Genomic DNA, 15311 nt, shown 5'->3' on the forward strand with positions numbered 1-15311 from the left:
TTCAGCTTTAAACAGCTTCCCGAGGGCCAGCGCCTCCTGCTTCCAGCACGGGAAGTGGAGCGGGCAGCCGAGCCCGGCTGGTGCGGGCATACCGAGCACCAGCGGCACGAGTTGGCCGGTCTCAGCTGGAAAGGGGAGTCCTTGAAAACCGTCCATGGGGAAGGAGCTGGGCTGCCAGCCACGAGCATCGCCCGGTAAATCCACACAGAACACCCCTGGAGCCAAAGGCAGGATTTGCACCTGGCCGGGAGACAATGCACACACCCCACAGACACACCACACACACACGGGTACCCCACGGCTTGAGGCAACGCCTGTGCTCCCCTCCCCGCCCCAGAGAGCTCTTTGGGAATATTTGCCAGCCCAGCACGCATCCAGCCCTTCCCAAACTAGGGTGTGTGCCCTGGAGAGAAGCTGCTTGAACCCCTTGTCCCCCCACATCCAACCTGTGGCACCCCTGTGCCACACCTGTCCCCAGAGGGGGCAGCCCCCCCCCCAGTCAAGCCACATGGAGCTGCTGGGAGGTCCCGACTGAGGCTGAGCTCCAGGGACAGACACCCAGGGGGGGTTGGAGGAACCGCCGTGCCACCTGCCCAGGGGACAGCCTCATGCTGCAGGACAAGGGGCTGCAGGGCTGCCCAGGAGGTTTCCCAGGGGATTCTCAGCCTGGAGAGAGAACTCAGCCTCCCCCCAGCCGGACTGAAGCAGCGCTGAGCCATCGCTGCTCTCACGATGCTCTGAACCTCTCAGCAACGCTCCTGCCCGCAGGTCAGACAAGTGGCAAATAAAAGATTTACGGGAGGTGCGGCAAAGCTGTGGGAAGGAAAACCACATCCACACGGGAGCGGCGGCACATCAGGCCGGGAGGGAGCCCTGGCACGCAGGGCCGGCACCACCACGGCTTTGGGCTGGGAGCGCTGGGGTTTGGGCATCGCTGTGACCCTGGAGGGGGTGGGGCGGCTGCCGCCTCGCCCCGCCAGCACCAGCTTTCCACAGGGATTTGCTCAGAGAGCTCCCAGCACTTTGGCTACCCTTGGGCACAAAGGTTTGGGGGGGTGGCGATGCCAGTGCCACCTTCTCCGTCCCCCCGCCCAGCCCCCTGCCCATCCCTGCCCACCGATGGGACTGAGCCCCACCAGCTCGGGGTGTTCCACTGGAGGATGTAGGGGCGTATCTTTGGGAAGGGGCTGAGCGGGTTCCGGAGGCATCCCCCGCTCTCCTCCCCGGTGCCCTGCAGCACCCCCGATCCCGCTGGTACCGGCCCCCGCCTTACCTGCTGCCTCTCCTCCAGCTGCGCTGCCACATCTGGGCAGCTGCGGAGCCCGGCGCTGGAGCGGGGGGTTCGGGTTCGGGTTCGGAATGACTGGGGCGGCCGGGGGGCGGCGGGAGGTGCTGGGGGGGGCGGGGAGATCCCCCAGGGCATCACCGGGCGGGGTGCCCGGAGCGGGGCCGGGGGAGCCCCGGGGGGGATCGGGGCGGGCGGGGAGGGAAGATCCACCCCCGTGTCCGTGCCCGTGTCCTCCCTCTCTCCTCTTCCTCCCTCCCTCCTCCTCCTCCTCCTCCTCCTCCTCCGCCGCCGCCGCCGCCGCCCGTCCTCCGCCGCGGCCAGCCGGGCAGCGCGGGCGGGCCAGGGGCTGCGCCGCCGGAGAGGAGGTTTGGGGGGGCTTTGGGGGGTCCGGGCACTTACTTGGGCTGGAAGTTGGCGGCGCGATGGGGAACGAGCGTTGGAAAACCGTGGGAGGAGCCTCGCAACTTGAGGATGGGCAGCAAGAGAAATCACAGGTACGGGGCGGGGGGCGGCGGGGGGCAGGGGGGGGGTCAGCCAGCCCGGGAGTCCCAGCGACCCCCCCAGTGTCCCCAGCGAGCTTTTCTCCCGGCGCACCCCAGCGTGGAGAGCTGCCCCCCAGTCCCCCCCGTGCGAAGCCCCTCGGGCTGCGCCTCCTCACCCCCCCAAATCAATGTTTATTAACCTGCAGCCAGGGTTCCCACCCAGCCCCGGGGCTGCCCCGGCCAGGCAGCGGGCGATGTTCCGGGGCTGCCACACGCCTCTGCCGAACCGCTACACGCTCTAAACTGCTTAAATAACCCTTTAAAAGGGATTTGGCATCTCAGCTCCGCGCTGCAGCCAGAGTCATCCCTCCCGCTTCGGGGACTCCTGACCCGCTCTTAACCTCCAGGAGCGCCGCCGGTTTTGGGGGGGAGGCCGGCGTTGCGGCGGGTGCGGTGCGGTGGAGCGGCGGCAGAGCCTGCGGTGACACGCGGGGGATCCAGCACGTGCCGGAGCCTGTTTGCACATCCCGCTACACGTGTGCCAGCTCCGCCAGCCCGCCGTGGCCGCCCGCCAGCCACTCGGCACGGCCGAGCAGGCCCGAGGAGCCCAGGATGGTTCGGCTGGGAAGGGGCAGTAAAGATTAGCCAGTTCCAACCCTCCTGCCGCGGGCAGGGACGCCTTCCGTTAGACCAGGTTGCTCAAATCCCCATCCAGCCTGGCCCTGGAGACTTCTAGGGATAGGCACAGGCATGAATGCACGCTGAGTGCAGGCAGGGTGGGAAGAAGGAGTGCGGAGTATGGGCAAACGTGTCTGGCAAAAGCTGGAGGACAGCGAATCTCCGGCGAGCCTGTGAGTGAAGGGAAGGAGCCAAGAGCTGGCAATGCTGCCCTTCCTCGGCACCCAGGAGCTGGGCAAGGACAGGGGGAGCAGCCGTGAGACATTCTCGACCCCGGGTCCGCCACTTCCCGGTCCCCTGACACCCGCAGTAAGGCAAGAGAAGGGGTTCTGCCCGACTTGTCCCTTCTGCGCACCTTTCCCCTTCTCCCCGCTCAGCCCCTCCGTGCCGAGCAGCCTCCGCGCCTCACTGGAGAGGGGCTGCGCACCCCGGAGACCTCTGACCCCCCGAGAGAGAAACCAGCCTGCCCTCCCCTCCCTGGCAGAGCTCCCTCCCTGTGCGCAGCCCCTGCACGCAGGGATTCGAGCCGTGCCATCCGTCTGTAGCTGCCACCCCCCGGCTTTGTGCCCTCCGCGGTCCCGAGGGCGAGCCGGGCACGGCGGATCCATCCCCACCATCCGTGGGGGGCTGGACAACCCAGCTGGATGTGTTCACGGTGGGTTTCAAAGGATGCACAGAGTTTGCCGCGCAGCCGGTGCTGCGATCCCGGCTCCCGCAAGCTCCGGAGGAATCCCATCCCAGCCCGCCTGTGCTCACCCACAGAGCCGGCTCCGGTGCGCTCGCCATCCTCCCCGTCCTCTCTCCTTTCCTCTCCCCGATCCGCAGAGTGTGGCGTGCCGTGGGAGCGGTGGCAGGCAGGCTCTGGGTGACGGGGGAGAGCAGGAAAACGGGAGCGGGATTCAGTTCACCTGCTTCGTGCCCGCGGGGAGCCGGCGGAGCGCGGCGCGGGGGGCGGCGGGGACACAGCCCCGGCCCGGGGCGAGGGGACCGGGGCTGCAGCCCCGAGCCAGGGAGCAGCAGGGAGGGTTGGGCAGGGAGGGTGGAGAGGGACGGAGCGGTGGAGCAGAGCAAGGATGCGAACTGAGCTGCTCAGGCAGCTCCGAATGAGCGATGGGTTCGGGGTAGGAGACTGACCCTTGCTGCCCTGGGGCACCTTCAGCGCTGGGTGGACCCCGGCAGGAAGGTGGGGGCACCTGGACTAAAGTTTGCACCAGCAGCTGAGCCTGGACAATGCAAACCACAGTGTCCACTTGCTTCGGAAGCAGAACACAGGTTTGGTTTATACCTGGCTGAGGGCACAGCCCAGAGGCAGAGCAGCCAGGCTGCTGGACCCCTCCTGCTGTCCCACAGCAGTGCTTGTCTGGTGAGCTGGAGAGGAGCAGGGATTTTGGCAGGAGCAAAGGGGACTCCTCATCTTAGAGCATCTCCCAGGGCAGAGCTCAGCCTCTTCTGCACCAGTCTCCATCCATGCTCTCCAGGGTCTGGCCACTTCTGGGTGCCCTGAGGACAAGGCACCTTGTGTCCTTCCCTTCCCCCAGGCTGGAGCTGCTTGTCTCCATCCCCAGCACAGCCAGTCTGGCTGACTGAGTGGGCTGGGGGATGCTTTGAGGGGCCTGATGGGGTCCAAAAAAGTGTGGCTGGGTCACCAAGGACCTGGCCCCATGGGTGACCAAGTGTAGACCTAGTACCTGTGCCAGTTCAGGGCATGGAGAGCCCGACTCAGCTTTGCACCAGGGACAAAACCATCCCACAGGTCCTGCCTGGGGCTCCCTTCCAGGCACCAGAGCAGGTTTGCAACTGAAGATCTGCTCATCTCAAGCACGACTCAGTCTCACAACTTCTGCTCTCCTTAGGAAGGAGTGATTTGAATACACTGGGACCTCCAGCCCAATGGATGTCCCAGGGGAACATCAATAACCAGGGTAGGGGAATGTCCTACAGCTGTCCAAAAGTCTTGACAAGAATTCCATGAGCTTGAGGGCATGGAACAGACAGCAGGAGCCCCAGGGATCATGAGAGCCGTGGTCATGGTGAGGCAGGAGTGTGTTGCAGGGGGTGTCTGCAGGGTGCCATGCCAGCAGCTGGGCATGCTGCTGCAGTGTTGCTTTGCTGGATGGGCTTAAGGGGACCCCCAACCCAATTTGGAGTGCAGTTGGTGCCACTGGCTGAGTTTCCCTCCTCTCCCCACTGCAGGTTGCCAGGTAACACAACCTGCCAGCAAAATGCCGTGGGACTCATGAAGCTGCCACCACTCAGGATCTTGCAGTCACAAGCAAAGGGGATAATTTTGGAAGGGGATTGGCCCCCATTCCCATTGCTGGTGGGAGGGCAGTGATTTTGGGGCTTGAAAGCTGGAAAACAGCTGGATATAGCTCCCAATGTGGTGGTACAGCCAGGTAGAGCCGCGAGATTTTGGAGTGTTACAGCCCAGTTGGGATTTGTGTGGCCGTGGGAAGGGGAGCACCATCCATTCATGGCTCTGTTCTGGGAGCTCTTAATGCTCAGAGGGCACCCTGGGCCTTTAAAGCTCCTCCATGTGCCCCTCGAGCTGGGCATGTCAGCATTGTGAGGAGCAGCAGCAGCAGGATAGAAGGGCACAAAGTCCTGGAGATGAGGGTGCTGTCACAGCCAGGACAACTACAGGGACAGAGTCCCTGCTCATCCTGTAGATCCCAAACCTGGCCTTTGGTCAGCAGCCACCCCTCCTGCCGCTTCTGTGCTTGCAGGGTGCTGAGGGGCCCAGCTGAGCACAGGTCCTGGGTACCCACATAAGAATCTGAGCAATGGGCGTCTCCCACCTCTGTCTGTCACCATCCTGCTGCTCCTGGGTGTCCCCTGTGCCCCCAAGCCAGGGCTCAGTGTCTACACACACCAGACAAACTCCTCAACCCCCTGCTTGCCCAGAGTTTCCCTTATTGCCTTTGACATCTCCTTTTAACGTGCACTGAGGGCCTGAGCCTGGGGCCGTCTCCTCACACAGGTCCCTGCAGGTGGCTTCCCATTCAGTCCAGTGCTGTTTGCATCTGCAGCCTCACTCCATGGGGAGGGGGAGAGACTCAGAGCATTCCCTGGGGCTGATGGGGCATCCTTGGTCCCCCGGCCAGCCTCGCTGCAGCTGGGGTCACCTTAATGCAAATGGTTGCGTGAGCGGGAATGAAATGAAGGGTGCTTGAAGGAAGGTGTCACTCCAGATAGATGTGCACAGGAGGGGACAGGGCCTAGGAAATCTTTGCAGATGCAGCAATTTTCCCCTCGTTTCTGGGGAAAGTAGTCTTTGTCTCTCTGAATCTGCAGTTTGCTGCCAGCCCTGCAATTCCTTGTGACAGCCGCGGCCAGGGTCAGGGGAAAATCACAGCCTCTTTCCTGCAGGTGTAACGAGGAGGGCAGGTGGAGCACGACCGGGAGCTGATGGGATCGGGTGGCAGCTCACTTGCTCTGCACTGACTATGCTGGCACTCCAGGCTTTGCAGGGAGAAAAGGCTCTTAGTGGGCATGGAGCAGGTGCCATGGGCTGAGCCGATGGGTCTGAAGAGCAGCAGAGCTGCCAGAGGGGATGGGGTGGGTCAGAGACCTTTCCCACAGCAACTCTCTCTTGCTGGGAGCCTCTGGGACTGATCCAGAGGCTTTGGGAGCAGCTCTGCCTCCTCCCGCAGGCAAGGTGACAGGGGGGATGGAGATATTGCCTGGCATAGCTGGGAGATGCCCTGTGCAGAGCAGGTCCCCACAATACTCAGCGCAATGTGACCTCAGCACCGACCCACAGCTCCCCTTGTTGCCCTCCCTGAGGTCCCTGCTGTGAGGGACACGAGGTGTTTTCCCTTTTTCTCCCCATATTTGTGCAGCGGGGAGCCCCACAGGCATCTCCCAGGGAGCCAGGGCTGCTCCAGCCGAGGATCACCACCGTAAATAAAAGATGCCAGCAGGAGCCGGCGGCTGCCGTGCCTTCGCTCTCGTTATTATTTCATACCCTGCTCCCAGGCGGGTTCAGCTGCTCTGCTCACTCACTGTTTGCCCATGGCCTCCATGTCTCTGGCACAACCACGGGGCTCCCTGGGGTCCCCACCCTCCCTCCACTGCCACCACCCACCACCGTGGCCAATGTCATTGCCAAACCCCCAAAGCCCATGTAGGTTTGAGCCTACCTCTGGGACAAAGGGGCGCAGGATGGGGCTGTCCAGGGGGGCACTGACAGTGTGTCTGTGCCTCTGCCTGCAGAGGATGAGCTGTGGGTACATCCTGTGCACCGTCCTGCTCTCAGTGGCCGTCCTCCTGGCGGTGACAGTCACGGGGGCCATCCTCTTCATGAACCACTACCACACGCCCGTCACCGAGTCTCCCCCAGTCATCAGCACCAACCCCGAGGAGGCCAACGCGCTGGTGACCATCGAGAAAGCCGACAGCTCCCGCATCAACATCTTCATTGACCCCAACTGCCCCAGTGCCGCTGGGGCCCTGGGCCGCGTGGAGGGGCTGCAGACCTCGCTGCTGCGCACCATCACCGACCACGACGCCGAGGCCAAGGCCACCAAGAGCCAGCAGAAGGCCCTGCTGGTCACAGTTGCAGATGAGGTGGCCAAGCTGCTGACCCACGCCGTGCAGCTGCGCGCCGACTGTGATGGCCTCAAGAAGGAGCACAGCGCCATGGGGCAGGAGCTCAGCGCCCTGCAGGGAGAGCAGGGCAGGCTCATCCAGGTGAGCCGGGGCTGGCAGGGCCAGGCAGGACTCCCTGGGGATGGAACTCGCTGTCCCAATGTCCCTAGGGGCATGGCTGCTTGCAGCTCATGACCACAGCTACCAGGAGAAGGAGCTGAGGTTGAAGGCAAGTGCTTCGGAATTGGAAGTTGGGAAGTGTCTCCCTATCAAACTGCCCCAGTGCCAGAGAGGCAGGTGTGCAGCCTCCCATATTGTGGGTGTCCCAGCTCCAGTTTAGGAGCTCCAGTCAGAGCCAAGCACAACACTGAGCCTTCTCACGGGCAGTTCATGCAGCAATCAGCCTCCCCCTTTTTACAGTCCCCAAAATTTCCCAGCCAATAAGCTGTGTTGAAATGCTTACCTGAGTATTCCAGGGATCTACCAGGTGTCATAGCAAGATCCAGGGCATGGCTGGATGCTCCATGCCTGACCCTCCTGGTACTCAACTTCCCCTGCCCAGAGCTGCTTGTTTCTTGCTGCTTCACTTTTCTCCCCATCCTGCTGCTCTGCCACGGCCACCCTGTGTCACTGCCCCAGCCTGGGTCACCTCGGGGAACGATGAAGAGCTGGCGGCTGCCTCAGGACACGGCTATTCCTGCCGCCTCCGTCATCCCGTGCTCTGCCCAGAGGTGCCCTTTATCCCATGGGGTGGCAGCACCAACGCACCCAGGTTTGGGGATTTCTGCTCTCTGGTGGCAAGAGGTGCTTATCTGGACCCTGACCCCTGCCAAAAAGCAACAGAGATGTTTTATGGGATCTGCTGTGGATTTATGTCCCCACCCGCCCATACCCTGGCATTGCTGAGCAGTGGGAGCAGGTAGAGTGGTCAAGGGGCTGGGATGGGGAAGGGATTTAACAATTTAACCACAATTCCGTGTCCCCCCGTGTGTCCTGCACCCACAGCTGCTCTCGGAGAGCCAGACCAACATGGCTCGGCTGGTGAGCTCTGTCAGTGACGTCCTGGACACGCTGCAGAAGGAGCGCGGCGGGGCCCGGCCCCGCCTCAAGGCTGACCTGCAGCGAGCCCCGGCCAGGGGAGCGCGGCCCCGGGGCTGCTCCAACGGTGAGCCTGCATCCCTGGCAGTCCCTGGGGAGAGGGATGTGCCTGAGGCTGATCGTGGCAGGGAGAAAACCACTCAGGGTGGGGCAAACCAGATTTAATACAGTGCACGGTCTGGAAAGGAGGTGGAGAAGGAGGGAGGTGGAAAGGTGTGTCCTAGAAGGGGGAATTCTTACCATCCATAAACCAGCCCCAAAGCCCCTTCACACCCCTGTAAACCCGTCTGCTCCCCACAGAGTATAGCAGGGATATGGGCAGAGCATTCACCTCCATCGGGTGCAGAGGGTGGCCCTGCACAGGCTCGGCACAAACAGTCACATTCCTCAGTGCTGGGTTGAGATGCAGCTGAGTAAGTCTGTCCTGGAGCTGGGAGCATGTGCCCACAGCCTCCCGTGTCCCCATCTGGGCTCCAGCTTGTCCTTGCCATCACACAGGGACAAGAGGTCAGTTCCTACCAGCTGCTGGGGAGTCCCCATGGTGGTGGCATCCCCTTTGGCACTGCTCACCCTGAGCATTGGAGGAGAAGGGAGGGAAAGAGCAAAGCAGCACCAAGTTGGCAACTAGAGCTGGAAGCAAAGTTTGGAGCCTGGAATAAATAGCAAGACATTAAATTAGTTTATTAATTAACCAGTTTTCCCTTCGTCCCACCCCATCCCAATGCCACCCTGCAGGCTCCCGGCCCCGAGACTGCTTTGACATCTATGCAAGTGGACAGCAAGAAGATGGGATTTACTCCATCTTCCCTACACACTACCCTGACGGCTTCCAGGTCTACTGTGACATGACCACGGACGGGGGAGGCTGGACGGTGAGCTGCCACCACGCTGGGGACACTGGGTGATTCCACCTCTGGCCAGGGCTGGCCCCGTGCCGAGGGCTGGGGGTGGGAGATGTCACTTTGGACACTTAGATGTGTCATCAGGATGGGCAATAAATGTCAAGGGGGCTTGGCTGTGCACCCAGAGCTTCCCAGTGGTGCCAGTCAGACCCCTGAGCTGGAGCCCAGTGCCTGCCCTGGACTGGGGAGCTTGGCTGGAGCTGGAGAGGGGTTTCAGGCAGGGAGTTGGATGCCACCACTGGAATTGGTCCTTCTCATCATATGGTTGGGGCACAGTGTGGCTGTGGCTGTTCCATGGGGCTGTGCTTTACCTCCTGCACCCAGTGGGGCAGTGCTGGGGCTCAGGGCAGACCCCAAACCCAGCACATATAGCCTCATCTGGGGCCGGGGAGCCTGGGGCAGCTCGGATGCTGTGCTGATTCACTCCCTGTCCAATTCACTTTGCCACGGCAGCTACGATGGCCCCGTGCTCACAGTGATGGGGGCAGGGAGCAGGGGGATGGGGGGACACGGCCCTGCCAGCCCCCAGCCTGCAGCCCCCCATTGCCCCAGGGACCCTCGGGTGCCAGCAGCTCCCCCTATCCTGGAGGCCACTCTTGGTGTGCCAGTAGGACAGAGAGGGGGTCCCAGGAGGTGGAGGGAGGACACCCTGGGTGAGCTGAGCTGGCCAGCACCCCTCCAGCTGGGTGCTCTAGGAAACAAATCCCCACGATCTGATTCCCCTAAGCAGCTTTGATCAGGGCCAGGAGGGAGCTTAGCCCCCCTGCCCTCAGGGGCTGATGAGCCTTCGACCACCCTGGGCAGGAGGAACCTGTGGTGTGTGGGTGGTACCAGCAGCTCCAGTGGGGAAACTGAGGCACAGCACATCCTGAGCACCTCAGCTCCCCTTACAGAAGGGAGAGGGGACTCTTCTGGCTCCTCAGGATGCGGAGGGTCCTTGCAAACCCTGTGCACAGTCTGCACAGCCTCCACCAGCCCCAGCCAAGCCTGAAGAGCAGCCCAAGGTGATTAGCGAAACACTCAGAGGCTTATTTAAAGCTGCTGCAGGCGGGAGGGCTCGGGCTGGGCTGGGGAGGGGGCACAGAGAGTGATTCTAAGCCCGGCAGCACCGGGAGGGTCTGGGAGTGGAGTGGCACAGACACCTCGGCTCTGCCCTGCCTTGATGGGGCCAGGAGCCAAACCAGGTGCTGGATCCCAGAGGTCCAGAGGCAGCCAGAGCTGTGCTGAGGGTGCACACCCCAGGCTCCTGTTTCTTGGGGCTGCTGTGCAATAGAGAATCTCAAACGCGCCTCCAGTCCCTTGGGTGCCAGGATTGTCTCGGCCATTTCCCAGGGGCTGGGGGTGTGGGGCACTGGCTGATCCAGGCTCCAGGTTAAGCCATGGTACAGCTGGGTACCATAGTGTAGAGCCTGGGAAATTTCCCTTCCCTTCCCTTCCCTTCCCTTCCCTTCCCTTCCCTTCCCTTCCCTTCCCTTCCCTTCCCTTCCCTTCCCTTCCCTTCCCTTCCCTTCCCTTCCCTTCCCTTCCCTTCCCTTCTTTCCTCCTCCCCAGAGCGATTACTCCTGACATTTGGGCTTATTTGCATGTGGGTGGGTGGAAGCGATGGCAGCAGCTGAATCAATTTTGACTCGGGAGCTGCTGAGCTCAGCTTTAGCCTGCCTGGACAGCTCAGAGGCCATGGGGACCGGGGCAGGGGGAATGGCTCAGGACCTCACTGTCCCCATAGCATGATCCAGAGACAGGGTCCTGCTTGCTCCCTGTCCCCATCCTCAGGAAGGCTGAGCAAGGCACGGCTGCTTTGTCCCCCCTCGGTCCTGCCCATCAGAAGCAGGGCCACGTTTGTTTGTGGATCTGGGTCAGTGCCCACCAGTGCTGATGGGAGCATCCATATCCTGTGCCCAGCAGTGACTGTGACTGCAGTGACTGTCCTGTGACTGCCCACCCCAGCTCCCCCCTTGACACTTCCCTCTGGCACTTTCTTAAAGTAATAATGGGGTGATAGAGGTCAAGGGAGGCTCAGCATCCCAGGAGGGCTCAAAAAGTTGCCTTTTCATATGATGTTGTCTTCAGAATATCTGAAAATGCCCCACGCTCCTGCCAGTGCCCCTGAGCCTCCATTCTTGTCTGGGGCAAAATCCCCTGGGGTCAACATCTCATTTCCATAAGCAACAGTGCTTTGTGTGCCTCAGCATCATTTCCATGCACAGCATTTATTGGGAAATGGTGGAAAAGCCAAAGAATGCAGGAGAAAAGGCTGTGCCAGCAGGACGAGGGCTGTGGTAACAATAAGTGACAGCTTCCAGCTTACCTGCTGTAAGGGACTGGTGGGGACAGCTTCACCAGCCTGGCCATCCCCCACTGGAGGGGACCTGGAGAGGACTGGGGGCTGAGCAGACACTGGTGCATTGACACTGGGCTGCGGTGAACCACAGGCAGAGGGTGAGAGAAGCCTGGAGAAACACGGGCTGGTTCCCATGTGGTTTGTGGTTTATGTGCCAGCACAAATGGGGACGATTCAATTCTGCTGGCAGAGCCAGGCAGGAGCAGTTCCTGGGATGGGCAGTGCTGCCATGGTGTTCAAAGTCTGTCCCATAGGATTGGCACTTCCTGGAGACTGGCTCTGCACTGCTCAGTTTTCACCCTGGCTGAGCCCAAAGATGGCTGTGACAGGGCTCAGAGGACACCTTGGGAACAGGGCTGAGGGGTCTGTGCCATGGCTGCCAAAACTGGACCAGTTTCGGTGGAGAAGTGTTGGCTGAGCATGTCCCCAGACCGGGGAATTTCAAGCCCACCAGGAGTTTGGTGGAGCTGAGGGAGAGGAAGCTGCCAGTGCCATGGCAGGCACAGGTTGGTGCTCCCACTTTTCTCTGCTTTTAACCCATTTTTCTGGGTTTGTGGCTTTGCCAGGAGCCTGTCCCTGCCCCACAAGGGCAACTAGGGGAGGCAGAGAATGAGGGAGATAAATATTTCAGCCTTGCCTTTAAAGAAGGGAGGGAAATCCTTTTTGCTTAAGAGGGGGTGATGCATATTTGATGAGGAGGAAAAGAGCAGCGAGGCAGGGCTGGGAGCACGATGAGCCTGCAGGTCACTGGTGCAGCCAGCACTCACAGAGGGGGATCAGGAGGCTCCCACAGCCCTGCCTGCATGTGGTGGGTGCACAAAAGAGGCACAGAAGGGACTGCGCATGAGAGATGATGAGGATGGAGCAAGAGACTCAGGAGGACACAGGACCTCTAGCACTCACCAGCAACCAACCTGGTTTCCAGCCCCTTGGGGCTGAGCCTGGTAGGCAGTGGGGCATTGAAGGCTTCCCCTGGGGTGATTCCTGGGCTGTGTCAAGGCTCAGGCAGTGGAGCCCTGTCCCACATGCTCCCCTGGGCACCACTCAGGCAATTGGCCTATTTACAGCCGTGGGTCAAAGCCGATTAAGAGGGAGCCCTGGTGCTCTATCCGCTGCCTTCCCTGGGCACCAGTGATGGAGCCCATGTTGGCTGGGGAAAATCAGCTTCAGGCCCCTGTCCAGCCACACTGTCCCCCTTTCCCAGCAAGCCTGAAGAAAGCCCCTTTAAATGGGCTTAACCACAGCTTCTCAAGTGCTCAACGCGGGGATAAAAATTAAGGCTCTAATTCTAGAAGGTAAGTACAGCAGGATCAGAGCTGTGCCATGCCCAGGAGTGTGCTGGAGCCTTAGCCAGCACACACAGCCCCAAAAATGCCCGTCTGGGGAAAGGCAAACCAGGGAGAGGTTCACAAGATGGTTCTGCTGCACATGTCAGGATGAAACTCTGTGCAGGTGGGCAGAAGCAGCCAAGGGGAGCAAAGCATGGTGGCTTCCCAGCTGACTTCAAGGCTTATCCACATTCCTCAATCCTGGGATGCTGGAAGCTCAGCTCAGCAACCCAGCCCAGCTCTGAAGATGGGGTCCACTGGCCCCTGGGCTGCCAGAGCCTGGGAGGGTTCTGCCTAAATTACCAAGTGCCCCAGCTGTCCCCATCACGGTCTTGGGAGCATGGAGCTCAGTGGGAGTGGGGCAGGTTTGCTCAGCCAACTTTAATGCAATTAATCCAGGGCTAGAGGCTTAATTAAGTTCAAATTGTCAGGCATGAAGCAGCATTTTCTGGATCGCTGTCAATAAATCAAACTCAAAACTATGGATAAAAGGGGATGAACACACACAGGGCACATGCACCGATGAGCAGATGGGAGAGGAAAAGGGAAAGGCTCCAAGTAAAAAAGCTGCATTGAGCCCTGGGATCTGGCTGGGATCTAGGGGCTCTGCAGGACTCAGGGCAGTCAGTGCCCCACAGTTAATTTCTCTGGGAGTCTAATGAGTCTCTCACAGAGATGACACTCTATGATGGGGTGGTTGCCCAGGAGAGCAAGGAGATCCAGGAGGAAGAAACCAGCAGCTGAGTTTTTACGCAGTTCTGAGCACCCATTGTTGGCAGGAGAGCTGACAGTGACCTGGGCAGCCCGTGCTGCAGGACAGAGCTCGGGTCATGCCATCCATGTCTCTGCTCCATGTGCAGCAGCAGAGCCCGGCTGTTTGGAGGCAGCTGCAGGGTGTCCACTGTTCCAGGGACACCCGACCACTTCCCAAGGAGCTTCAGGTTTCAGCTCTGCTCACATTTCCAGGCAGACGATCCTGTGAAGGGTTTTATCTGAACGGACTTACCCACCCCTAGGAGCCGGCAGGCGATGATCCAGCATTTCCCCGAGGACCTCCCCTCAGCATCCCTGTGTCATCCCTGAGCCGACAGGGTTTAATTCGTGCCGATGTCTAATTAGGCAGTGGCAGGGAGAGGTGGGGAGCAGAGGGGCTGCCTGGGGCACGCAGGCTGGGAGCAGCCCCATAACTGATGCCCTTTATGTCTCCTTAGGTGTTTCAGCGGCGGGAGGACGGCTCCGTGAACTTTTTCCGTGGCTGGGAAGCTTACCGGGACGGCTTTGGGAAGCTGACAGGGGAGCACTGGTTAGGTGTGTGGGGTTCCATCCTGGGCAGGCTGAGAAAGCCTGCACTCCCCTGGGGCGGTGTGGGATTTCCTTTGCGGTGGAGGAGACACTGAGACAGCACCCAAGTCCTGGGAGTGATGGGCTGGGCAGGCAGGGAGGGGCTGGACCCCTGAACACCCCATCCTCACACTCACCCCTTTCCCTCAGGGCTGAAGAGGATCCACCTGCTGACGGTGCAGGGCAGCTACGAGCTCCGCATCGACCTGGAGGACTTTGACAACGGCACCGCCTTCGCCCACTACGGCAGCTTTGGGGTGGGGCTGTTCTCTGTGGACCCCGAGGAGGATGGGTACCCCATCACCATCGCTGACTACTCAGGGACAGCAGGTAGGGCAGCAGGATGCGGGGGACACACCTGGGCCCATGGGCAGGGGGAGCCCAAGCCACCAGACTCCCTTGCTGGGCTGTTCCAGTGTCCTCTAGCAGCAGCACCAGCTGCATCCCTGAGGCCTCAAGGAGCTGGAGGAAGGGGTGAGGTTGGGCATCTGCTGGAGGAGCCCCATTGTAGGAGCCTCACTGGGGTGCCCAGGGGAGCCCCACGGGGCAAGGACTTGGCCCAAGGGCAAGAAGTGCCCACCAAGACTCCTTTCCCCTGAGACAGGTGACTCCTTCCTGAAGCACAACGGGATGAAGTTCACCACCAAGGACCTGGACAACGACCACTCGGAGAACAACTGCGCCGCCTTCTACCATGGCGCCTGGTGGTACCGCAACTGCCACACCTCCAACCTCAACGGGCAGTATCTCCGGGGCCACCACAGCTCCTACGCCGACGGCATCGAGTGGTCCTCCTGGACCGGCTGGCAGTATTCCCTCAAGTTCACCGAGATGAAGATCCGTCCCGTCCGGGAGGAGAATTAGCTGATGGCATGAGCCCCACCCCACACCGTGCCCAGTCCCCTGCCCCTCCCCACCACCCTGCAGACCCATTCCCTCAGCTGCCATCCTCCCCATCCTCTCTGAGGGCTTGCCCACCTCTGAGGGGCCCCTGGGGAGCACCGGCTGCCAGTGAGGGTGACTTTGGCTCCTGGGCACTCACAGACCTTGCCAGACCTTTGCTTCCCACTGCCGCGGCTCCCCTGCAGCCAGAACACGTCCTGGCCAGAGTGTGACCCACAGCCTGTGCTCATGGCTGGGGCAAAGAGCATGCAGATATTTGAGCAGAGGTAGCCAGCAGGGTCTCACAAGGAGGGAAAAGGGGCTGCCTGGAGGGAAGGAAGGAGGGAGGGTGGGAGGGATGGAGCAGCCCGGCCAGGCTGA

General features: G+C 61.1%; 1 protein-coding gene across 1 annotated transcript; it reads left to right on the forward strand.

Moving 5' to 3' along the window:
* Positions 1-1710: 1710 nt before the first annotated feature.
* On the forward strand, positions 1711-14914 carry FIBCD1 (fibrinogen C domain containing 1; the record flags this gene model as incomplete). Its single annotated transcript, XM_083875527.1, has 7 exons — positions 1711-1782; positions 6664-7140; positions 8044-8203; positions 8872-9008; positions 13919-14015; positions 14199-14378; positions 14653-14914. The coding sequence occupies 7 exons, from the start codon at positions 1711-1713 to the stop codon at positions 14910-14912; spliced, it is 1383 nt and encodes a 460-aa protein (XP_083731653.1). The 3' UTR covers positions 14913-14914.
* Between the last annotated feature and the right edge of the window lie 397 nt (positions 14915-15311).

The sequence above is a fragment of the Zosterops lateralis genome (assembly GCF_965231275.1).
Source record: "Zosterops lateralis genome assembly, chromosome: 20".
Lineage (NCBI taxonomy): Eukaryota > Metazoa > Chordata > Aves > Passeriformes > Zosteropidae > Zosterops > Zosterops lateralis.